At 46.3% G+C, this 25,592-nt stretch overlaps 1 protein-coding gene across 1 annotated transcript in view; it reads left to right on the forward strand.

Annotated features, from left to right (window-relative positions):
• Positions 1 to 24,554, forward strand: part of IQGAP1 (IQ motif containing GTPase activating protein 1) — a 101,178-nt gene extending 76,624 nt beyond the window's left edge. Inside the window, exons 23-38 of the mRNA XM_059179946.1 lie at positions 44 to 252; positions 1,091 to 1,246; positions 1,485 to 1,648; positions 2,354 to 2,578; positions 5,947 to 6,087; positions 6,180 to 6,264; positions 7,278 to 7,510; positions 8,102 to 8,234; positions 9,425 to 9,527; positions 10,037 to 10,172; positions 10,557 to 10,644; positions 13,014 to 13,226; positions 14,349 to 14,515; positions 16,543 to 16,665; positions 20,446 to 20,554; positions 22,244 to 24,554. Of these exons, the coding sequence (XP_059035929.1) occupies positions 44 to 252; positions 1,091 to 1,246; positions 1,485 to 1,648; positions 2,354 to 2,578; positions 5,947 to 6,087; positions 6,180 to 6,264; positions 7,278 to 7,510; positions 8,102 to 8,234; positions 9,425 to 9,527; positions 10,037 to 10,172; positions 10,557 to 10,644; positions 13,014 to 13,226; positions 14,349 to 14,515; positions 16,543 to 16,665; positions 20,446 to 20,554; positions 22,244 to 22,357 (2,399 nt within the window). The 3' untranslated portion in view covers positions 22,358 to 24,554. The remainder of the gene's footprint in view (positions 1 to 43; positions 253 to 1,090; positions 1,247 to 1,484; positions 1,649 to 2,353; positions 2,579 to 5,946; positions 6,088 to 6,179; positions 6,265 to 7,277; positions 7,511 to 8,101; positions 8,235 to 9,424; positions 9,528 to 10,036; positions 10,173 to 10,556; positions 10,645 to 13,013; positions 13,227 to 14,348; positions 14,516 to 16,542; positions 16,666 to 20,445; positions 20,555 to 22,243) is intronic.
• The last annotated feature ends 1,038 nt before the right edge of the window (positions 24,555 to 25,592 follow it).

Genomic DNA, 25,592 nt, shown 5'->3' on the forward strand with positions numbered 1-25,592 from the left:
GGTAATTGCATTATGTGTCTGACACACGCTTTCTTTCTGTCAGTCAATGCTGAGGATCCTCCGATGATCGTGGTCCGAAAATTTGTCCACCTTCTTGACCAAAGTGACCAAGATTTTCAGGAGGAACTTGATCTGATGAAGATGCGGGAGGAGGTCATTACCCTCATTCGTTCTAACCAACAGCTGGAGAATGATCTCAATCTCATGGATATCAAAATTGGACTGCTCGTGAAAAATAAAATCACACTGCAGGTATGATCTGGCACCTGCAAAGGTCTTGGGGCCCTTTGTCCTGCTTTTGGTTCCCTCTGTCTTACCTGTTCTGACTTGCAGGTAGGGTGGAGGCTGGCTTTCTTCTCAGCTAATGCCTTCTTTAAAAATTATGTAAAAAACAAAATAATTCAGTAGCAAAATTTTAAATAGAGGAAAAGATACAAAAATCATCCCAAAATTCCACCCACCCCCCCGCCGCGGTCATTTTGTATCTTCCATTTTCGCTTACTGTTAGAGGATAAGATGCTTCACATGTGATCACTAGTTCTAAATACTGTTTTTAATGGCAGCACCTACCTGACATTTCATTGTTTTCAAGTTTTTATTACAAATAACATTGTAGTTAATGTCTTGTGGTATTTAAGACTTTGTTTTTAATATAGATTCCCAGAAGTTGGTTTTCTGAGTCTATGGACATTTTTGTGGTGCAGGTTCTTTTTTTTTAAAGATGATATTTATTCAGTTGAGAGAGAGACAGAGACAGAAGGCACAAGCAGGGGGAGAGACAGAGGGAGAAGCAGGCTTCCAACTGAGCTGGGGGCCTGATGCGGAACTCGATCCCAGGACTTTGGGATCGTGACCTGAGCCGAAGGCAAATGCTTAACCATCTGAGCCACCCAGGAGCTCCTGCTGCAAGTTCTTAAGAGGGAGCTGGAAGTAGGAGATTTGATGGGTGTGCTGAAAATAGGCTACAGTGTAGAAATTCTAAAATAGTTAATGGGATCTACAATTTTTTTTGGTGTTCCAAGGCCTTTCCCGCAGTGCCCAGTTTCATCTTTCAAAGCTTTTTGATTTATGTGTATGTTTTCATTTCCAGGATGTGGTTTCCCACAGTAAAAAACTCACCAAGAAGAATAAGGAGCAGTTGTCTGATATGATGATGCTAAATAAGCAGAAGGGAGGGCTCAAGGCTTTGAGCAAGGAGAAGAGAGAGAAGCTGGAGGCCTACCAACACCTCTTTTATTTATTGCAGGTGAGTGGTTCCTGGAGCTGCTCTTATAAGGCTTAACCTGCTTCTTTTCCCACAAGAAGACCTTAGCTAACATGCATCTCTGTGAGAGCATTTCTGGCTTCCACTGAGGGGTGCAAAGGAATGTCTACTTTTCTTGATTACTTCCACACATCCTAAGGCTTCAAGTTCAACAGAGTGTGAATATCCGTGCCAGCCCTTATATTACCTAAAAATTATGTATCCCTTGGTTTTATTTCAGACGAACCCAACCTATTTGGCAAAGCTGATTTTTCAGATGCCCCAGAACAAATCCACCAAATTCATGGACTCTGTAATCTTCACCCTGTACAACTACGCGTCCAACCAGCGAGAGGAGTACCTGCTCCTACGGCTCTTCAAGACGGCGCTCCAGGAGGAGATCAAGTACGAGCAGATGGCTGCCGGGCCGGGACCCCGTCACACTCACTCACAGTTTGAGATTCAGGCCTGCCCGTCCTCTGCTTGATCTCAGTTAACACTATAATCTAGGTGAAACACTGACTCGAGAGAAGCTTCCAGTTTTTAAATCACAAGTACAAAGTGTTGCTGCTTCAAGGAAGTGGTAGAGTAAGAGATTCACTGAAGTGATTTTAGGAAGATTCTATATTAAGATAACGATTTTTTTAAAAAGCAGATCCGAACATGAAAATGCCACATTTTAAAATTTTTTTAAAATTTTATTTATTTATTTGACACAGAGAGAGATTACAAGTAGGCAGAGAGAGAGGGAGAAGCAGGCTCCGCTGAGCAGAGAGCCCAATACGGGGCCCAATCCCAGGACCCTGGGATCATGACCTGAGCCGAAGGCAGAGGCTTTAACCCACTGAGCCACCCAAGCACCCGAAGATGCCACATTTTTATCTTAGTAAAGGTCCTATTCATGTTCCCGTGATTGAGTTTGCAAACAGCAGGAGAGTCCTGGGTTCAGGTCAGTGTCAGGCAGTGTTTTCTAGACAAAGAGCACATACCTCCTTCCTTCCAGTGGTTTCTCTTTTCAGGGGATGGGGCCTTCTTTGAGTAAATGTTCTGTCTGTACGTTGATAGACTCCATGATTAGTTTAATTTGAATTTGTGTCTGATGTTTTGTAGGTCAAAAGTAGATCAGATTCAAGAGATCGTGACAGGAAATCCTACAGTCATTAAGATGGTTGTGAGTTTTAACCGAGGCGCCCGGGGCCAGAATGCCCTGAGACAAATCCTGGCCCCCGTCGTGAAGGAGATTATGGATGACAAGTCTCTCAACATCAAAACTGACCCTGTGGATATATACAAGTCTTGGGTTAATCAGATGGAGTCTCAGACGGGAGAGGCAAGGTAAGGCAACTGCAACACCTTTTTGGTATTTTTGTTATTTTCTTTTTTAAGCATTTAACCTTTGATTTATAAAGTAATACTTGTTCAGATAGTTTTTCCTTAGAAGCCTCCTCTTTACATTGTTGACCTGGTGATTTATCCCTGCACAATTTATTTATTATCCACAAATATTTATTGAGTGCACAATTTATTTATTATCCACAAATATTTATTGAGTGCTTGCCGCGTGCCAGGCTCTGTGTAGGGCATACGTACAGTACAAATGGAACAGACAAGCTCTCTGCCCTCTGTTCATGGTTTCTTGCATGGGAGAGACAGGCACCTGAACATGAAATGACGGATTGAGAGTTTTATGAAGTCTTGCCTCGGGAACTATAATGGGGAGTACAGGACGGAAGTAACTTAGGTCTAGTGGTTAGGGAAGGCGTCTCTGAGAAGGTGGAATTTCACATAACTGTGGCCTGAAGGTTAATAAGATGGGGCCGGTCTTGCTGAGAGCGAGGTGTAGGCGCTTCATGTCTGAGCGCTCTGAGGTAGAACGTGCTTGGGGGTCCCGGACCTGAAGGACACTGGCATCTTTGGAGATGCAGTTGGACGGGAAGACTTAGGTGCGTGAGATCAGCGTGTTTTGTTAAAGGGGAGGAGATGGTGTGGGGCGGCCCTGGAACCCTAGGGGCAGGATGGACTAACATAACTCAGGATTTCTGGGCCAGGGCAGCCGTTTAACCACCAGCATGAACACATCTAGAGAAAGGTGTGTCAGTAGAGTGTGCGATGCTGGGAAATTACAGTTCCTAGAGCCAGCATGTGTCTGGTTTTCTCCAGCTTGAGTGGGAGCAGAGAGGCTGAGCAGCTTGGTTCAGGTGCTTTTGGTTTTTCCTGGCAGTCGTGGAGCAGGTCGAGATCAAGGTTGTGTGTGAAGTTCCCTGGAGCTGAGCAGGGTTGGCTCTTCGTATTGTCACTACTTAGAGCGTCCTCTGTGGGCCAGTAGCTGAAAATCCTGGGCGCCTCAGCACACGTGGAGTTCAGCTGGTGTTTCTCATAACCACGATTTCTCAGGGAAGGAAGCAGGGCGCTGACTCCATCCTGGCTTGGGCTCCTTCTCGTCCCAGATGGAGTCGTGGACTGGCACAAGCTCCCGCTCTGAGCTCTGCTGCCCAGTGTCATGCTGTCCAGGTGCCTGGCCCCCAGGCAAAGGGGAAGGCACACTCTGGATTGAGGACTGACACTCTGCTGACTCTGAGAAAGGCCTTATCCCCTCTGGATCACTGAGCACCTGATCTGTTCTCAGTAACCTGTGTCTGTCACCAGGAGGCGGGTCATTGCTGGGTGTGGTGGAAAGTGCATTTGTGTTTTGCCCTGAAACCTGAGGCTCAGATCTGGGACTGTGGTTGACAAATGCCGTGCCAGACTGAGAAGTTTTGCCTGCAACCCAGGGTGTCCCTGCCCGACAGGACACTGGCTCAAGGGTGCAGAGTTACCCTTTCTCATGGTCCATGAGTCAGGCCGTTTCAGATCAAAGTTCTGGTAGGCATGCCAGGGTTGTTTCCCCCACCCCACCCCTGTGAGTGCCTGTCACAAACTGGTGTCTTACTTTGTTATATTTTTCATAAAATGGAAATTGATTTCAATACATTTTTTGCCAGTGATAACTGGGAGGTGTAACAGTGCAGTGGGAGCTGATCCTGCCTGATCCGTGTCGCGGATCCCTGAGCTTCAGACGCTAGACACAGGGACTGGGACCTGGTCCCCTCTTGGGAATGTTTGCCTCTAAAATCTGAGAAATGTAACGTTCTGTTCTCTGACTTCACTCATTGTGCTGAGCACTTTCATTCCCTTTGCTCATTACTGTTTTTTACCAAATGTCAGTTACACATAAAGTTAAACATTTTGTTGATATAAAATGTACAGAACACATAACTTACAAATAACAAAACATATGCTACTCTTACAAATTCCACATAGCCAGTTTCAAACAGAATGCTTTTACTGATTTTCGCTGAAGTCTGGTGATGGTAGTCTGCTTAGTTGTAATTCAGACATAACATGACAAATGCCATTGTATCCCTATCTGCTTGTATCTGTTTGCTTCTGCTCCTGTGACAAATTGCTACAAACTTGGTCGTTTACACTAACAAATTTACTCTCTTAGTTGTGGAGACCAGAAATCCGAAATCAGTATCAATGGACCAAAAGCAAGGTGTCGGCAGGGCCAGGCTCCCCTGGAGGCTCTAGTGGGAAATCCATTCCTTGCCTCCAGTTTACCTGGGGGCTGTTGGCATCCTTGATTCGTGGCTGGATCACTGTAGTCACATCACCCTCTCCTCCCTGTCTGTCAAATCCCCCCCTGCCTTTGTCTCGTTAGGACACTTACGATTGGATTTTAGCCACCCAGATAATCCAGGATAATCATTACTCCTTTTTGACCTCGTTGGCAGTACCAGAACCTTGATCCCAGCATTTCGTTCTTGTCTTTTAGCCCCTCCTATCCTTCCCAGTTAAGCCTAGCATGTCTACTATATTTTCTTGCCAGTTTCTTTAGACTCTCTCTGAGGGATCTTATCAGCTCCTCAGGCTTCAGTTTCTGTATGTAACTGTCACTTCCCTCACCAATACCCAGAGAGTCACCACATCCCACTGATTGTGTCCCCGTAGCATCTTAGATCTGTCCCCTTGGTCCCCACTGCTGCAACCATGCTCATGCCCTCATTATTTCTTAATCAGGCTATGGCACTAACCCATCTTTCTCATCAGGGACTGTCCGTCTTTAATGCATTCTTCATGGGGAGCCACAGAAATCTTCCTCAGGCTCAGGTCTCCTGTCCTCTGGTGGCTCTCCCTGGCATCCAGGGAAGTCCAGACCTCTCAGTGTTACCTACCAGGCCCTCCACAGCCCAGCCCCTCTTTACTTGACCACTTCATTTCTCCTCTTCCATTGCTCTGCATTTGAGCTTCCTTCCTGGAGGACAGTGTTTCTCCGTTTCCCCGAGTTCAGGTGTCTCTTCCGTTCCTCCCTTCTGAGTGGCAGCCCCCTACCCTGTGGCACCGGTTGGCTTATTGTACGGCGTAGTATGTTTACCAGTATCAGCGTGTCTCCGACCAGACTGTGAGAGACTCGGGAAGCTGTCGTGTCTTATGATAGCTTTTATCCCAAGGGCCTGTCACAGTGCCTGGCACGTAGTTCTAGGCACCCAGTGCACACCTGAAAAGCCCTAGCTCAAATTCCAGCCCCACCGTTGACCGGCTGTCTGAGCATCAGCACCTTAGCTGATCTCTCTGGGTCTTTCTGTTTCTGAAAGACACAGTCCTGCCTCGGGCTCTTCCTGGTTGTTACCTAACCCAGTTGGGGGTGATTTTTGCTTTCCCAGCAAACTGCCCTATGATGTGACCCCTGAGCAGGCTCTGGCTCATGAAGAGGTCAAGACACGGCTAGACAACTCCATCAGGAACATGCGGGCCGTGACAGACAAGTTCCTCTCGGCCATCATCAGCTCTGTGGACAAAATCCCGTGAGTGCCATGAGTCGGGAGCCCGGATAGAGCCCAGTGTGAGTGCCCTTCTGCCCCCCGGCTACTCTCATGGAGTTTTGTCTGTCCCACAGCTATGGGATGCGCTTCATCGCCAAAGTGCTGAAGGACTCGTTGCATGAGAAGTTCCCTGACGCCGGTGAGGATGAGCTGCTGAAGGTAAGACCGGACGCTGGCCCGTCCTTGTCCTCCGGCAGACTGTTGAGGAGAGGCCCAACTGAGACCTTCAGCTAGTGTGGAAGCGTAGATTCCGACAATAGCTCCCCTTTGGTTGTGAGCTCTTGAAAGTGATCGTAAATCATAAATGATACCTCTCTTAGTCCCTGTGTAGCTCCTTTACTGTTTGGCACACAGATGTCCAACAAGTAGAGGAGGAAGATTTTCCTGTCGGAAGAGAAATTTCTTGGGTCCTATCTTTTTGCTGAAGAATTTCTCCCTCTGCTGGTGGTCGGGTGAATGGTATCAAGTGCCGTTTCTGCTAAGGCTGTTGCTGATAACTGTCTTTCTTACTCGGCTATGCTCCTTCCCTTTTTTTTTTTCCCTCCCCTTAATCTGAACGCTTTTTTCTTCTCTCTCCTAGTTCTGTGCTTTCCTACAATGAGGCCTCGATTCTAGACTTTCTATTCAGGTGAATTAATTTTTTTTTTTTTTTTTTAATGAAACTCCTAGGGAAATGCTATAACTATCCTTGAATTCTTCTGTGGAGATGTGTGTCGAGTGACTTTAATTTCAGAGGCATGAACTTGTCCACCGTTGAAGTCTGCAGCATGAGGATGGTGGGGGTTGAACAGATGACACTATGCTAATGAGGTCATGCAGGCTACGGCAGCCCGATTTGCTGCTGTGATAATGTGAACAGAGGATGCCCTAAAACACTCAGTGACAGACTTTAAGTCTGTCATTGTTACCTCCTAAAGCTGCTCTTTCCTTGTAGTGATATTCAGTTCTGTTCTTGTTCTCTTTTTCTCTGTATCCAACTGTGGGATGTTTGGTCGTGCTAATTTCAGACCCTGAGAGGAAGTGTGTGCATGTATGCATGTGTGGGCGCGTGCATGGTATTTACTTTTCCCCACAGGACTGCATTTTCTGGTTTTCTTTGCTAGCAAAGTCTTTTGTGGCTTGCTCGGTAGAGTGGTTTTTAACACCCATCTCTCTTTTCCGTCTGTTTGCAGATTATTGGTAACTTGCTTTACTATCGATACATGAATCCAGCCATTGTTGCTCCCGATGCCTTTGATATCATTGACCTGTCAGCCGGAGGCCAGCTCACCACAGACCAACGCCGAAATCTTGGCTCCATTGCCAAGATGCTCCAGCATGCAGCTTCCAATAAGATGTTTCTGGGAGATAATGCGCACCTGGGCATCATTAACGAGTATCTCTCCCAGTCCTACCAGAAATTCAGGTAGGGGGCAAGGAACAAGGTACTTGTGGGCGTGTTTCTATCTCTGAGTGTCGGGACAAAAATAGATACCACACTTGGCTTTCCCTGGACCCTGCTATGCTGCTGGATATATGTTTGATGTGCTCATAGCTTCTGGATGTGAAGAAGAGGCTTTTGAGCTGTTAAAATATATTCCAACAGAGTAGCCCACACTTAGCATAAAAGCAGTGAACCCACATTGGGCAGGTGTTAATTTGTAATCAGAGAAGAACTGGAGAGTGCTTTCAGCATTTGCAAATTAAACATCCAGTTGTGAGTTCAGGACATTGTCTTAAAGATAAAGTTGGTTTGCCTAATGACTCCAGTGTTTGCAAATGGTCTTAAATTACGGGTGAGCAGTTCCTGTGGGTGGAATTAAAACTGGGTGGAGGGAGAAGTTATTAGAACCGCCACCCGGAGGCCAGGAAGAGCAGCGAACATGTGCAACTTCTCTGGAATTTTTGGACTGACAGTCTTCTCTTTGAACGCCTCACTCCGGAGGTTTGTGGGATGTCTAATCGCTGGCTCTGCACACGTGTCACCTGGGGATCTGGCTCTCGTGTTTATTTTCAGACGGTTTTTCCAAACTGCTTGTGATGTCCCAGAGCTTCAGGATAAATTTAATGTGGATGAATATTCTGATTTAGTGACCCTCACCAAACCAGTGATCTACATTTCTATTGGTGAAATCATCAACACCCACACTGTAAGTATTTTTTCTTTAATTACTTAACTTCCTTGTTCTGTCCTTGATTGCCTTCCCTGGGTGCTGCTTACCATCTCTGGAAAGCCGGATACGTCCCCTTCCTTTGGTCTTGCTGACATCACATCTGCCTTGTTTCCCTTTGCGTATTAACAAGATTGCTCAGTGTCTCAAAGTGATCCAAGGCCCTCTGCATTGGAGTCACCTGGGCTGATGGTCACAAATGAAGTTCCTGGACCCCACGACAGGCCCACTGAAACAGAGTCGCCACGGGTGGGCTCCAGAGTCACCATTGTGAGCGCTGATCTATTTGTCGTGGCCCTCGGTGTTGATTTTTCAACATCTAAAATACCCACTTTTTCCTCTGTGGCTCTTAGAGTGGTTTCCCTTGGGTGCTCTTTTTCCCCCCAATATTTTTGTAATTCATTCTTTTCTCATTTGGAGAAACAGAACAGGAAATGAGGAAATACATAAAAAGTAAAGCTTGGGTGGCTCAATCAGTTAAGTGTCTGCCTTCAGCTCAGGTCATGAACTCAGTGTCCTAGGATCGAGTCCCACACTGGGCTCCTTGCTCAGCAGGGAGCCTGCTTCTCCCTCTCCCTCTGCTGCTCTCCCTGCTTGTGTGCTCATGCACTCTCTCTCTCTCTCTCTCTGATAAATAAATAAATTAAAAGGTAAAGGAAATTTCAGGTACTATACTCTCTGAGGGTATCCCTTAGGACAATAGTATCTTAAAGGCTCTGCTTCAGTGTCCCCAAGACACTGGGGTCATAGGTCCAGTGTACTTCTCTCTGACCTAAGAGATGCCGTAAGTAGCACACATTAAGTACGAGTGTGCATGTGAATTTTTTGAATTTGTTGTAGGGTACATTATAACTTTGGATTTTGAAGTCTGTGGGGTTTGTCATTCTCCCCCATGTAGGGTCTGCTTAAATCCCTCCTATCCACGAGGTAGAGACTGTACTGGTATTTCTTCTCCCTGCGTTATCCCCTAAGTCATCCAGCAGAGGCCAGCGTGATGCTTCATGTGTTATACGGTTGACTTGGCTTGATTTGTTGGGGATTGGCCCGTCAGTTCTTTGAATGCAGGAGCTTGGTTATCAGACCCTTCTGTGCTGTCAGGCCTAATTGGTGGGGCTGAGGGCCGATGGGCTGTGTCGCACATGGACTTGACTTCTGGGTGTTCCATGCAGCTCCTGTTGGATCATCAGGACGCCATTGCTCCAGAACACAACGATCCCATCCATGAGCTGCTGGACGACCTGGGCGAGGTGCCCACCATCGAGTCCCTGATAGGTAAAGTTCTGGCTTAACCACCCAGAAGGTGACAGGGAAGGTGCTGGAGGGAGGCTCGACTGCCACCTTCTCCGCCTCTCTGTCCCTCCAGCTCTGAGTGTGCCTGAGGGAAGACAACAGATGTGTCCCACCCCCGTCTCTGAGAAGCTGAGGTCCAGTGGAAGGGGGACTTTTACACATGGATATTATACACATAATCCTATAAGTAAATTAGAAGTCCTATAAAGGAAATGAACAGGATATCTTAGAGATTTGTCATATTACAATGACTGAAATGGCTTGTTAGCATTTATGAAATTGTTATTATGGATCCTTTGCTTTTGTCATTTGGCCTTTAGTTTCTTTATTTCTCAACAAGAAGGTGTCCTTGCCACAGCAGAGCTGCTGGCACGTATCTTCTTAGGCACCTTAGGCTGGCATTCCTATCTCCTTAGGCAAGCATTCACATCTGTCCTCCAGGGTCTCCTCTCTTTGTTATGCTGATCCTCTCTCCTCTCCCCAAACTGCAGGAGAGAGCGCTGGCAATTTAAATGACCCCAATAAGGAGGCGCTGGCTAAGACAGAGGTGTCCCTCACGCTGACCAACAAGTTTGACGTGCCTGGCGACGAGAATGCGGAAATGGACGCTCGGACCATCCTGCTGAAGTGAGTGCTGGGAGTGTCGGGAGTGGGAAGAAGGAGGCAGACACAGCACAGTGATGCCTTGGCCTTGGCGGACATGTCCACTTGTTCATCCCTGAAACCATCACCACGACCTTTTAAGCCTGTCATGATTCCGGCTGCCCTTATCTATTATACTCGGCGCAGGGCTTACCTGCCTCAGTTGCTAATAAGGGGCTGAGGTGAAACTCACACCTGAGAAATCCTCAGCCTGGTACCGTGCTGTCAGCCTGGGGCCTCGAGTGCCTTGTGCTAGCAGCTGCCCTGCGGGACCTGTGTGAAGCGGCGTGTGTATGCTGCTGCTCAGCTCCGTTCAAGGGAAGGTGGGAGACCTGGTGACGGTGACGGTCTCCCCCCATCTCCTTTTAGCACGAAACGTTTAATTGTGGACGTCATCCGGTTCCAGCCAGGCGAGACCTTGACGGAAATCCTGGAAACCCCAGCCACCAGTGAACAGGTAAAACTTAAAGGGCACAGGAGCTCCCGTGATTGGTGCGGGCCATGGGCGAGGGGGTGGGGCCCGAATCCCAGGAGATGCTTCCCTGAGGGCGGCCCAGAACAGTGGTCCCGTCCATCAGCTGTCAGATGACCGGGGCAAGGTGGTGGTTGGAGCCCGCTGAGAAAGTTGTTGGCTCCCACGTCGAGAGGCCACTGCTCTCAGGGCATAAGGCTCATGCAATCTGTGTATGTGTTAATTTAATTAACTGAGGCGGAATTGCCAAGTCTGTCTAATAATCTGTCTAATATCATTAGAATTTTGTTAAGTGCCTTGGTAGATAGAAGAAAATTTCAGAATGTGGCTCCTGAACTCACTGAACTCATGATCTAGTTGGAGAAATGTGGCATACGGATCTGAAATACTTAGAAAACCATTAAAAATTGACTTTGATGTTGGCTTTAAAAATAGCCAAAGCTCAGGAAAGAGGCCAGGGAGGAGCAAAGCGTCAGAAGACATGGACTTGAGCCACACTCAGGAGGCGTGGATGGGACTGGGTGTGCGTGTAGACGAGAGGCGTCTTGGGTAGGAGAGTCCACGCAGAGGCATGAGGGAGGGAAGGGCCTGACATATAGTTGGTCTGACATTTCTAGAATGGAGATGTGGGTGAGGGTGAGCAGGGAGGAGTAAGACTGGAGAACAAATTAAGTAGAACCTCTGCTTAGCACTGGACAGATGCAGAGTAAAGGACTTCTGTAACCCTGGGACCATTTACTACTCTCACAGCAAATGGTGGTCAAGCAATTGAGCTGTGGGATCAAGTCTGGCCCCACTAGTTGGGGGCAGCTTGGCGGTGGGAAGTGGTGGATGAGGCACTTCCTGTCTAAGATCCCTCTTTTGCATTTGTAGAATGTGAAGAATAGGTCATTTGTTTGAAATGTTGAGCGCAAGTATCCTTTTTGTTAGACGAGAGTTTACTGGGAAACCCGATTATGAAGGAGGAAAAACAGGAGCTGCTCCGGGCCCTTGCAACCCCACCCCCAGGGTTCTGGGTACCTGTGGGTGTCCCTTATTGCGGCACCCAGGACTCCTTGAAAACCACTGTTTTTAATGAACTCTCAGCTCTTACCTGCTATGATTGATTACTGACTAGATGTGTGGGAGGGACGAGAAGAGAATCCTAACCAACCACTGCAGCTTGTTTGACAGGAGGAAAGGCAGACCCCGTCTTTAGTGAGAGCCTGCTGTTAGTGCGGGCCTCTCACCTGTGTTCTTTCACGTCTTCCTCCCGCTACCTCTGTGAGGTGAGGCTTTTCATGCCCTTGTTACAGCCGCGGAGTCTAAGACCGTTAGAGGTCACATAACTGGCCCACGGCTGTCCGCGTGTCAAGGCAGAACCAATCTTGGATCAGACTCCGTCTGACTCCAAGGTTTATGCCCTTCGTCTTGTGCGTTGCGGAGTGGTCTTGACAGCAGGAGGAAGGGGCATTCTGGGAGAGGGAGTTGCTCCAGTTCGGGAGGAGTCACAAGCCATTCCAAATGGGAGCATCCCGGTACAGACAGTTCAGAATGCGGTACCAGAGGCTTAGCCGCAGAAATGTGAGATCTGTCCGCATAGATCTGATGAATGAGGTTTTGAGAATGAACAATGGGAGAGAAACTGCCATGGGTTGCTTGGAGGTACCAAAGCCATGCCTAGGGCAGGGAGAAAGTGCAGAGAGTACGAATGAGGGGTGGTAGTTGGGCGTGAGAGTAGAGATGCAGAAGCCAGATTTCAGGGAGCTGAAGAAGGAAGAAAGCACCAGAAAAATGGATTAGTGGTGTGGGTCATGTTGGGCAGAGACATAATGGGCAAACGTTGGATGTTGACTGCCTAAAGAAGAATCACAGGAAGGACTTTCATTCTCTAGACACTGGCATTTACAGCATGCATGAGAGCTGGGGGAGGCCGTCCGCGTGACCCGGCCTGGTCTAGGTGGCAAAAAGCATCAACTGAGTACTGGTATCACCTTGGTGTGGTTACAACATTCACCCAAGGGCAAAGCTGTGTTTCTGGGAAAATTAAATGACTCTCGTGTCTCAAAATGGGATAGGAAAAAAACAAGGGATTTTGTAGCACTGGAGCCCAGTCTTCTAACTGTACGAGAGAATCCAGGACAGAAGTCCCATGAGGCCGTGTGATTTCAGCGATGTAACCTCTTCTAGAGGAGATCCGCCTGTGCACCATGCGGTTTCTCTGTCCATTGTCAGAGGGCAGGTTTGTTCCTTCTGTTTCCAGAATGAACTGTCAGAGCTGTATAAATCCGGGTGTGGATATGCTCTATAGACTCGAGTTTTGGGTTAGTGTGCTGAACTTGCCAGCAACTTCTTTCTCTTCTCTGTGTCTGTAGGAAGCAGAACATCAGAGGGCCATGCAGAGGCGCGCTATTCGTGACGCCAAAACTCCCGACAAGATGAAAAAGTCCAAATTCGTAAAGGAAGACAGCAACCTCACCCTCCAGGAGAAGAAGGAGAAGATCCAGTCGGGCTTGAAGAAGCTAACGGAGCTTGGGACAGTGGACCCAAAGAACAGATACCAGGAGCTGATCAATGACATTGCCAAGGTACTGCGTGCGGCATGGGCATGGGCAGGGGCAGCCTGGCCATGCGCAAACCTGTCTCAGCGGCTTGGAGGACAGCATGCCTTCAGTGCACAGTCAGGTCAGGGACCTCTTCTCTGAGGGCTTGTTGTCAGCTTCTCCAGCACAAGGACCTTGCCTGACCTTTTATGACTTACTCCATGGCCTATGTCACTAGGGAGAGACCCTAATCAGAGCTTCCTATGCCTTGATTTGTCTTTGGCCTTAAGGAAGATGTTTTAATGACTGCTGTGACACATAAATTCACATCCAGTGGGTCATGAAATACTTGATTTGTGTCAGTCTTCCCAAGTAAGGGGCTCTGGTGTGGGCCCAGAGTGTGGGCTGGCGCACTGCTGGCCCAGTAAGGCCGTACCATGCACACTAGGGAGCTTGCTAACTGATACAGTAAGATGATCTTTTCTTCCCTCTCCTGACACCGTATTTAGAGGTTAAACCAGCTTTGCAAGCAAATTATAAGAACATGGAACTCTGTAAAAATAACATATTTCCCGGGGCGCCTGGGTGGCTCAGTGGGTTAAGCCACTGCCTTCGGCTCAGGTCAAGATCTCAGGGTCCTGGGATCGAGTCCCGCATCGGTCTCTCTGCTCAGCAGGGAGCCTGCTTCCTTCTCTCTCTCTCTGCCTGCCTCTCAGTGTACTTGTAATTTCTCTCTGTCAAATAAATAAATAAAATCTTAAAAAAGTAACATATTTCCCTGCCTGTAATACAGACGGGGAAAATATAGACAGGGATAAAGATTAATGAGATCTGAATTTCTTTGCTAATTTTTGAACATAAACTGATGTTGTTGGGACACCTGGGTGGCTCAGTTGGTTAAGCATCTGCCTTCTGCTCAGCTCATGATCACCCAGTCTTGGGATGGAGCAGCAGGGAGTCTGCTTCTCCCTCTGCCTCTGCCCCTCCCCCCACCCATGGCTTGTTCGTGCATGTGCTCTGCTGTCTCTCTAATAAATAAATAAAATCTTTAAAAATTGCTGCGTGTGATCATGCAAACAGTTGAGCACTGCTAGGCTCTGCCATGGATGATATGAGAAGCATGTGACACCTACCGTCATTTTCCTCATTTTGAAAATTGTGTCTTAGGACATTCGGAATCAGCGGAGATACAGACAGAGAAGGAAGGCGGAGCTGGTGAAATTGCAACAAACTTACGCTGCTCTGAACTCGAAGGCCACTTTCTATGGAGAGCAGGTGGATTACTACAAAAGCTATATCAAAACCTGCTTGGATAACTTGGCCAGCAAGGGCAAGTGAGTGTATATATATATACTTTTTTTTTTTTTAAAGAATCAGCATCAAGGGAAAAAGAAATAGAGGCAACTGAAGTGATCTTGGAAGTTCTTACTTAAAACATGTGTGTTAATTTTTGCTTTAATTCTTGATTTTGCTTCTGATTGTTTGCATGATTACCTAGTTCCATTTGTTATTGTGTGATGTGAATAAATAATGGAGGGGGTACTTCAGGGTGCTTATTTCTAAACATCCCTGTTCTAAAATATCTTCTTGACCCTAGAAATGAAAGAATCATGGAAGGGGGTTAGTTAGTGCTCCCCAAACCCGGCTGTGCCTCAAAATCACTTAAGGAATATGATAGACATTTTGATCCCCTGGCCTCTCTCTATACCTCCTGGGGCCAGGATCCCAGACCCCAGCTTTTTCCCAGCTGGCTCCAGTGACGATTAGCAACATGCCCATCTTATAGGGAGGGAAACTGAGGACCCAGAGAGATGGGGTGGTAGGTCCAAGTTCTACTTGCACTGCTATCTAGGGTTAGTTTATTTTGTACTTCTCAGTTTTAAGTTTAAGAATTTTCCAACTTCAGAAAGGTTGAGAGAAGAGAGCAATATGTACCCTTCACCTATTTTTGGCATTTTACCACATGAGCTCCCCTTCTCTGGCTTCGTTACTCTTCTGCCTGCACTCTGGCTCTCTCTTTCCCTCCCTGGAAGACCGAGGTGAGGCAGGGATGAAAGTCGGGCCCACCCAACCCAGCTTGTGGGGCTGGTTCCTGTGACCTTTTGGCCTTTCCCCATCATTCTTTGAGCACTTCTTGACTTCATATAGACACAGGTGTTTTGGCTCAAGTTGTACTTTCCCCTCCCCAGGCTTGGAATTAGCCATTTCTCTAAGCATTCCTGGTGCTTTCTAATGAAGAGTGGTGTTTAGAAACCAAAATCCATGCACTAGATGTGCTCGTTGCCACAGGGTCGTCGTTGCTTATAGGCATTCTAAGCAGACAGAGTGGCTCTGTGGTACCCCATTGCATACAGAGACACAGCAATTGATGTAATCAGGTCTGTAATGGTAGACACTTGTGTTGTTTCTAGTTATTAGAATTTTAAAAATTCTGCACCAAATACCAAAACCTCTTGTACCTAGGTTATTTTGCAGATGTGGGCATATTTTGAGGATAAATTCCTGGATGTGGAATCACTGGATCAAAGATTTTGTACAGGTGTAATTCCTATAGATCTTTCAGTTGCCTTCTATGGTGGTTACTCCCTTTAACTCCTGTACCAGCATTCCCGCCCCATCTCTTGAAGGCCTTCTGTGGAGCCTCAAATCCCAGTTCTCAGGGATCTCTAGTCTTCCCATGTTTATTTTTGAAAAATCACTTCTTACCTTGATTATCCCAATAGCCTCCTAAGGTCTATTTCTCTTTACTTGTCCCCATTCTTCTGTATTTGCTATACTGGTTTAAAGTCTTCTAAACATTACTTATTCTGAGATATATTTATTTTTGCCCTGCCAGGGCACGGGGCTTACAGGGACTCCCCTGAGGTTCAATATAGTTAGTTCCTTTATGTTGGTGTTAGAAGGTTAAATTCATGGTGGGTTTGCAAGTACAATTAAAGGCAAAAGCTATTTAGTGATGTTTCCTCTGCAGAGATTGCTCAGGTTAATCCTAATACTAACTTGCCATTTTAGAATCAGTATGTTACTCAGGCTGGTGTATGGGAAGTTCGTTTTCTGACCTCATATCCTTGAACTATCGACAGACTTGTAGTACACAGTTACATACAGAAAGTGATAATGGGGGCACCTGGGTGGCTCAGTGGGTTGATCCTCTGCCTTCAGCTCAGGTTATGATCCCAGGGTCAGGGATCGAGCTCCACATGGGGCTCTATGCTCAACGGAGAGCCTGCTTCCCCACCCCCGCCCTGCCTGCCTCTCTGCCTACTTGTGATCTCTCTGTCAAATAAATAAATAAAATCTTTAAAAAAAAGAAAAAAGAAAGAAAGTGATAATGGCGTGATTCCCCCCCACACACACACAGGGTCTCCAAGAAGCCTAGGGAAATGAAAGGAAAGAAAAGCAAAAAGATTTCTCTGAAATACACGGCAGCAAGACTACATGAAAAAGGAGTCCTTCTGGAAATTGAGGACCTACAAGTGAACCAGTGAGTATTTACTTTTTTACTTTGTCTTATATTTGACTTCATTACCTCTTTATCTTACTGCCTTTATTTCTGTTACGTGGTTGGTCATTTTCATATATTCTATCTACTTATATATCTGTTTAGGACAGCACTAGGCCTAATAGTCAGAGTTAATTTGTCTGTCATAGAAGGGAAAGTATTTCTTCTCCTTTGTTGTGGAATATTTGCTCCAGGCTGTGTTCGTACCTGCTTGTGTGGGCCCCATCTTAACCTTTCCTCTTTAAAGGAGGATGCCATTTCTTATTCTCCTGTGTCTAAGCCAAGAATCAATAAGAATAACAAGAAGAGGAATTTACTTTATTCCATTTGAGGCTGAGAATCAGGGGATTACCCTCCTTCTCTTTCCTGGAATGTGCCAGCTTGCTGTCGACATGGTTCCTGAACCTGTCCTGGCTATCATTAGCAGGCATTGTTATATACCGACTCAGCTGGCCCTGTGACCTCTGGCAGCTGAGCTTGCTGATTTTGAGTCTGGTAAAACAACAGGTTTGTTTGAGATGAAACTTAATTTCTCTCTTTTTTTTCTTATTTTATTTATTAGATTTTTATTTATTTGATTTATTTATTTGTCAGAGAGAGAGCATAAGCGGCAGGGGAAGGGCAAAAGAAGACAGACAGGGAGAGCAGGCTCCACACTAACCAGGGATCCCAATGTGGGGCCCGATCCCAAGACCCTGAGATCATGACCTGAGCCAAAGGCAAATGCCTAACTGACTGAGCCAGTAAGGTGTCCCTGTAACCTAGTTTCAGAGCCTTTAACAGCAAATTTAAAAGAAGAAAGGCAAAAAAAAAAAGTGGGTGACATTTGAACAGTAGAAAATAATGACAAAAAGAAGGGAAGGGATATAAATATGAGACAAACTCAAAAAATACATAAAGTGCTCAACACAAAAAAAAAACCTCTAAAGGACCAAGGTCTCCAACTGAAAAATGACTGGAGAAAATACAGATAGTATGCCATGATTCACAAACACACATACACATGCAAACTCAGCCAGACTCTAAAAATTCAAAGTTTTAAAATGGGATACTATTCTTTAACTACCGAATTCAAAAACATGGAAAAATATGTATGTATTATTATTAATTACTATTTTTTAAGTTAACATATAATGTATTACTTGTTTCAGGGGTACAGGGCTGTGATTTGTCAGTCTTAGATAATACCCAGTGCTCATTACAATACATACCCTCCCCAATATCCCTCACCCAGCCACCGCATTCCACCCAATCTATTGTTAGATTTCAGCAGTGCCCATGGGGAAGGCCAAGAGAATTCCTGTGATGTCATCCCTTCAGAATACTCCCCTCCAGCAACCCTCAGTTTGTTTCCTGAGATTAATAGTCTATTATGGTTTGTCTTCCTCTTTGGTTTTGTCTTATTTCATTTTTTCCTCTCTTCTCCCTACAACCCCCCACCCTGCCTCTCAAATTCCTCATTATCAGTGAGATCATATGATAATTGTCTTTCTCTGGTTGACTTATTTCACTTGGTTTAATACCCTCTAGTTCTATCCACATCGTTGTAAATGCCAAGATTTCCTTTTTGATGGCTGCGTAATATTCCAGTGTATATGTGTGTATGTATGTATATGCATATGTATATATGCATATATGTACGTATATATACATACTACACACTTAAAAATAGTTAAGATGGTAAATTTTATGTCTTGTAGTTTTTTGTTTTTGTTTTTAAGATTTTATTTATTTGGCAGAAAGAGACACAGCAAGAGAGGGAACACAAGCAGGGGGAGTGGGAGAGGGAGAAGCAGATTCCCCTCTGAGCAGGGAGCCCAATGCCAGGACCTCAGGACCATGACCAGAGCCAACGGCAGATGCTCAACAATTGAGCCACCCAGGCACCCCTGTCTTGTGGTTTTTATAATGAAAAAAATTAATACTCTGACCAGAAATTCCATTTTGAGGCATCTGTCATAAAAAAACAATCAGAGGTAAAAACCAAAGATTTACATATAAACATGTACCATAAGCGTAATAATGTAAACAGTAAAATCAACTTAAGTGTTGAACAGTAGATGAATGGTTAAATTTTAACTCTAACTTGGAATATTGCGTGGCCATTAAAAAGGATGCTTTCAAAGAATGTGAAAAACTCTCATAATGTTACCAGAGGGAAGATGGGTTACAGGACTATATTTATAACTTATGCTTAAAAAAAAAAAAAAAAAAAAGGTAGATAAGTAAGTGGGTGGTTAGATAAACTTTATGTGAACAGAGGCACAGAAGAACATACACTGAGTATTTTAGAGGTTGTCTTTGGCTTGTGAAATTATAGGTGCCTTTTCTTTTTCTTCATGCTTTACCAATTTCCAAAGTTCAATAATGAATATATGTTACTTCAGATCAGAAAACCTAAAGCAGAGGGACGCCTGGGTGGCTCAGTTGGTTAAGCAGCTGCCTTCGGCTCAGGTCGTGATCCCAGCGTCCTGGGATCGAGTCCTACATCAGGCTCCTTGCTCGGCAGGGAGCCTGCTTCTCCCTCTGCCTCTGCCTGCCTCTCTGTCTGCCTTTGCTCACTCTCTCTGACAAATAAATAAATAAAATCTTAAAAAAAAAAAAAAGAAAAGAAAACTTAAAGCAGAGGGAGCTTGCTTCTCCCTCTGCCTGCTGCTCCCCTGCTTGTGCTCTCTCTTTCTGACAAATAAATGAATAAAATCTAAAAAAAAAAAAAAAGATAACAAAGCAAACTGGTTAAAGTAAAATTATCACAGGAAGTTACCTTCAGGGAGTGACCAGTGAGGACCTCTTGTTGAATCAGATGCTCATGTTCCGTGCGGGGACTTTGTGGCCTCTCTCGTAGCTTCTCCTTGGCCTCTTTTGCATCATTCGTGGTTCTCAGCTCTGTTTCTGGGAGATAAGTTTTCTCCATAGTTGAGTTCCAGAAATTCGGGCTGATATAATTTGATCATCTGGGGAACAACACCTTCTCCTGTTGCTATAAAATCTCCAAACTCGTGTAAAAAAAAAAAAATTCCAAGCCAATTCATAACAGGTTGAGAATGAATGATACCTTAAATATTTTCAGGAAATAGCAGTGTATCTTTGGTGGTACTGGGTACCCAGTGCCGTGATATCTAGGGCAGCTCCCCTCATGGCTCTTCTTGTTCTTACTCCTTTTAGTTTCCTTACACACCCCTTGCAATCGTCAAACATGGTGCATTCACACACGCACCCTTCCTCCCTTTCTTTCCTCTTGATTATGCTTTTATCATTAGATTTCAGCAGTGGCCACAGGGAAGGCCAAGAGAATTCGTGTGACATCATCCCTTCAGAGGCCTTCGTGGCCGTCCTCAGTGGTCCCTCTTGCTGTGAACGCGAGGGCTGCAGGCAGAGGTTGCGTCCTCTCCCAAGGTCTTCAAGTGTGTGGCACTTAGAGTGGCGGCCCCTCCCTGCTTCACCTGTGGAAATACTTTGGACCTTTAGTTTGTACCCCTTTTCACTCTTGAAGATTTTTTTAAAATTTTTATTTATTAGAGGAAGCATGAGAGGGGGGAAGGGCAAAAGAAGAGGAAGAAACAGACTCCCCGCTGAGCAGGAAGCCCAACAGGGGGCTCGATCCCAGAACCCTGAGATCAAGACCCGAGCCCAAGGCAGACATTTAACCAACTGAGCCACCCAGGCGCCCCTTGAAGATTGCTAATCTCCTTTCTACATTTCGTAAAATATTTTTATACGAGAACGTAAAAATCACACCCTTACGATGTTATGTTTCAACAGGTTTAAGAATGTTATCTTTGAAATCAGTCCAACAGAAGAAGTTGGAGACTTTGAAGTGAAAGCCAAGTTCATGGGCGTTCAGATGGAGACGTTTATGTTGCATTATCAGGTGGGTACGCACCATGCAGAACCGAAAGCTCTGATGTGAAGTGGTTGTTCTCAGCGGGGCAGGAGAGTAGGTGAAAAGGAACTGGGTCGGGGATGGCTGTCCACACCCGCAGTGAGCTGGGCTGCATGCAGCCGGGGAAGGAGCAAGGGCTGCTGTGCTTCTGCCATGGTCTGCACTCCCGGAGAGCTCTGGCAGGCCGGGATATCTTCTCCAAGCTTTTGTCTGAAGCTTCTGCTTCCTGTTGTTCAGTAGCTTGAAATGTTTTCTCTCATCTTGATTTGATGTAGGGGCTTAAAGGTGTATTTGTGACAAGCTGTGTGCAAATTGCATCTTTGTAAACTAAATCCCATTTTAAATTCAGGAAGAACTCTGCAGTGAATCCTTTTATAACATAATATTAGCTAATTTTTATTCTGTAGTATCTCTCGGTTTTACACCTTAGCAAAGCCCCAGGTACCTCGAGGCCTCTTGGGCTCTGTCCTCATCAGCCCCGTTTCCTTCTCACTGCTCTACCCTGTTGGCCTGGGCAGGGGCCCTCTCTGCACCTGCTGACCTCCGCCTTCCCACAAGTCCTTGTGCTTTCCTCCTCTCTACATGTCACCGCTCTGACCAGCATTCCCCACACTGTGAGCTCCGTAAGGACTGTAGTGTATCTTCATTGCCTTCTCAGTGATTCCATGACTCCATGGTGCACATGCCCAGGTGCTTTTGTGAAAGGAGACCCCGTCAGGCCTTCAGGATCCCCAGGGCTGTGCGGGCTCACTAGCCCGCCTCGGGTGGCATGCTCATCCGTGCACAGGGGCATTAAATATGGAGTGAGGATCAGGTGACCCACCAGGGCCTTCGTTCTCATGGAGCCCCTAGGATTTTTCCAGAAGCTGAACTGGTTGAACTTGAACTTGGGGGTTCTTTCAAGCACTCTGATTCTTGCTCTCTCATCGCCTGCCTCTCTTCTGAAGTTTATGGGTGAGACCGCTCACTTCCTAAAGGTGCTCCGGACAGTGGAGGGCAGTGGGAGAAGCAGGGGCTTTACTCAGGTCCAGATCCACTCCGTCTTTAAGCTTCGTCTTTAAGCTTCATCTTTAAACTTGGGATAATCACACCTCTAAGACTTTTATCAGCACTTAGACACTATCTGATGTGCTTACCCAGTGTGGAGCTCGTACATAGCAGACACCTAAGAGACAGGTCCTTTCCCCCCATGCCTTCAAAACATAAAAGCTTTCTCATGTGAAATAGGAAGTAAGACTCTAGCGGACCCCATCACGACGCCCCGAGTGGCCGTGTCCTGGTTTTAGTGACGCGTGTGTTTATCTTAGATTGAAATGCCTTCACCTTCTGCAGGTGACCCATCAGTTAAACAAACTGGAGACATGATATTGTTGCTTCTGAAGTAGGAAGTCTGTATGTTGAATGAACATGCTGCTTTTTCTTTCCCTGTTTTGTGTATTTTGATATGAACCACGTGTCGTCTTAATTCCCAGTGGACCAGGACGTTCTGTTGAGCAGTGTGCCCTGTTCCTCGGGCTCTCAGGGGGCTTGTGCCGGGGATGGTTCTGTCCTGGGGCACTCCTTTCTCACCCCACTTCATGTCTGTCCTTCCTCGTTCCTTCCGGGTCCCTCCTCCCTACCTTGTGTCTTGTCTCGTGCCACAGACTTGGTTGACGGGCCAAATGTTTCTTTGAACAGGACCTGCTGCAGCTACAGTATGAAGGCGTCGCAGTCATGAAGTTATTTAATAGAGCTAAAGTAAATGTCAACCTTCTGATCTTCCTCCTCAACAAAAAGTTCTACGGGAAGTAATTGATCTGTTGCTGCCAGCCCAGAAGGATGAAGGAAAGAAGCTCCTCACAGTTCCCTTTCTCGGGTCCTTCTTTCCTCATTGGAAGCAAAGACGCAGCCCTGAACAGAGCCTCAACTTGATACACTCCCAACACCACCCTCTTAACCCCTCCCGATCTAATGGGACTTCTACTGCCCTTTCTTCATAGTGAAATTGTATTTCAGGCTTAGTCTGACCCTCTTGTTCCTTCCTTTTTTTCCGTCACTTAGGAAGGAGCAGATGCTCCACTAAAATCCCTCTTGGTTGGTACAAGGCTGAGAGGCTGCATGACCCTCTTGTAGGCTTTGGTGTTTGTGTGAATTAGCAACAGGGTTGGTGGGACTTGAATTCTTATTATTTGGAAGTGGGTGCGCTCGGCACTAAGGACACGCTGGAAGGCACACAACTCGAATGTCAGGTCATCTCCAGTCACTAGCTTGTCATTTAAAGGTGAAGTTCCTGTACGTTTCCATCCTGTCGGTCAGATGAAGGGATCCAGGGTCTCCTTGGTTCTCGTCCATTCTGATCTCCTTTATGCACAGGAGCTAACAGAAGTCCCTGTTCTGGGTTCAAAGGGAACATTTCTAGCAAAGGGAAGAGACGGCTTTCAAATGTCACAATTAAATGTGAGCAGTGCTGTTGGTGTAGCTCTGATTGGGGTGGGAGAGCCCCCACTGATCACACCCGGCTGCGGGGGGGGGGCACAACGGTCCGCCGGGCCTGCTTTTTCTGTGCTGGTGCGCGGAAGGGGGTTCTGTTCCAGAAGGTGCTCCACTCAGCCCTGTCCCTGAGGCGCGGACGGGCCAGCCCTAGCGTAGAGTGGAATTATCTTCAAAACTATTTTCTATCTTAAGAGTGCCTTATTAAAGTGTAGATTTACTTCTTGAAATGTGGGTGATAGAAATTTGGAAGATTTATATAATGCTTTAAAAGCCTTTAGAATACTGTAAGAAAAGTGTTTTTAAAAATTGGCTTATTTGTATATCTGAACTCTTAGAACTTTCTTATATAACTACAACACTAGGATTTATCTGCAGGGTTGCAGGGACTTAATCCTGCCTTAAATAGACCGGAACAAAAACAAACAAAACCAGCCAATGGACATAAACTTGGTATGAAGATCGCTTTTCCCCACTTTTTTCTCTTCTGTTGCTACCCATGCCTGCCCTGCCTTTATTTTATGAGCTCCCATTTTTCTGGGTTTAGTCCAAAACAATTCAGTTCTAAACTTTGAGCTTCAGAAGCTTTTGTTATTACATAAAAAGTCATATACTTGGAAAAAAAAGCAAACAACTGTTTATCCAGGAAAATATGTTGGAAATCATGCTACTGAGCCTCTGTGTTCTCTGATGTTTTGGTTCAGTATTCTTTTATCATAAAACATAAAGTTTAACAAAATAAACTTACATTTGAAAATTTATTGATTATATTGGAAACCAATAAACTGTTTCATTAATAACAAATTACGTGATGTGTCCCTATTACAAATGTAAGCGTTGGAGATGTGTCTTTCCTGAGAGACCGTTTGCTCAGTTGGGCCACCGCCGTGCAAATGTGAGTTGCCTGCATCTTGACGCACCCCAGCCAGGAAGAGGTGAGGTGTGGCGCGCCATCAGCCTGACCTGGTTTTTTCCTGTATTTCTGAAGATCATTTTTCAGTGAATATTTTCCTCAGCTCAAAAGCAGATGCTGTGACAAGTAGCATCACCTCAAAAACTGGGACCAACCAAAGCGTCAACCCTTTCACTTTAACAGGAGACCCATCCCAGATGCCCATCGGGCCTCCGCAGCAGACCGCGAGCAGAGTTTACAGCTCCTTTAGTAAAATACGGTGTTTGGATTATTTGTGAGGATTGTAGTTCCCTTGATACAGCTCCTAATGCAAAGTAGCACAAAACACACTTCAAGATTTTGGTGGTCGCTGGGTAGCATTACGGTTCGGATCGCACGGGAAGCGTCCAGACGAGCTCACGTTGCGGCGTTGACTCCACGTAGCCCTTCGGCCTCCTAATTATTAGCCGCCGCCTTCTCTGTCTCGTCCCTCTGCCTCTGACCTTCTCTTCCATCGGCTATGGTGACATTTCTCGTGAATTTACTTCCAGCTGTTCGGACCGCCCATCAGATCGCTGCACACAATTGCCTTTGTATCTCTGTATGAAATAAAAGGTCATTTGTTCATGTTTGTGTTTATTTTTCTCAGTTTCATTGTTAGCAGTTCCTGTTCAACAGTGTTGACCAAAGCGAGATTTAATGATTGAAAACCACAACAGAAAACAACCACCTTGCCAGTCCTGAAGGAGCCAACCCAAGTCGGCTACCCGTTCACTGAATCACGGCAAAGCGATGTTTAGCCCGGGAGGTTAGCCTTTTTTAAGGGTCATCTGCTTCAAGTAGCCTCCCCAGAGAAAGAAAGCGGGGTGGGAGAGCACATGTCCTCCCGCCGCTGGTGAGCGGACAGCGGGAAGTTTAAAACCGCTACAGCATCTGATCTCTTAGGAGCGGCAGCACCCCAGGTCCCTCGGGGGACGTCACCAGAAGGGACCTGGGGAAGCTGCATATGGAAAGAGTAAACAGCAAACGGGAGGGGGCGTGCTTCCTTTTAAGTAAGGCCCCAGGGCACAGCCTCACTCAAAATACAAGTAAGTATACAAGCATCCCGTTGTGTTTATGAACGGTGGCCAGGGTCTATTGGAAAATTAGGGACTAAGAAATAAGGAAAACAGAATGCTTCTAAAGTAAACAGCAGTGGGAAAGAGAAGACAGCATTCCGTGTGAGTGGAAGCGTGGTGGGCGCCGTGGTGGGAACAGGACCCCCCGGGCCCAGCCACTTGCCCCCTGAACCCCACTTTTCTCCTGAAGTAGGGGAGCTGCTCGCTGTGGCTGTGTCACTGAGGCAACTTGGGCTCCATGTTGTCCTGCAAAGAAATCCAGGGAGGCAGAAAGGTGCTTCTCAGGACCTAACTGTTCGATAAGGAAACCAGGACCAGGGGAAAGGAGAGGAAGCCCCAGTGGTGCAGGGGGACAGTGAGTGCCCCCGGCAGCCGTGCCCCTCCCACCTGGATGCCTGTGCAAACCCATGAGGAATTGGGGCGACCGGACCCCTCCACGGGTTTTAAACCTGACATCTGAACCTTGTAATCTTTTCATTATGAAGCGTGCAAGTGCCCACATACTGTGAATTTCAAGAAAAAAATTCCTCACTTTCGAAGGTATGCA

This window comes from Mustela lutreola, chromosome 7 (genome assembly GCF_030435805.1).
Source record: "Mustela lutreola isolate mMusLut2 chromosome 7, mMusLut2.pri, whole genome shotgun sequence".
NCBI lineage: Eukaryota > Metazoa > Chordata > Mammalia > Carnivora > Mustelidae > Mustela > Mustela lutreola.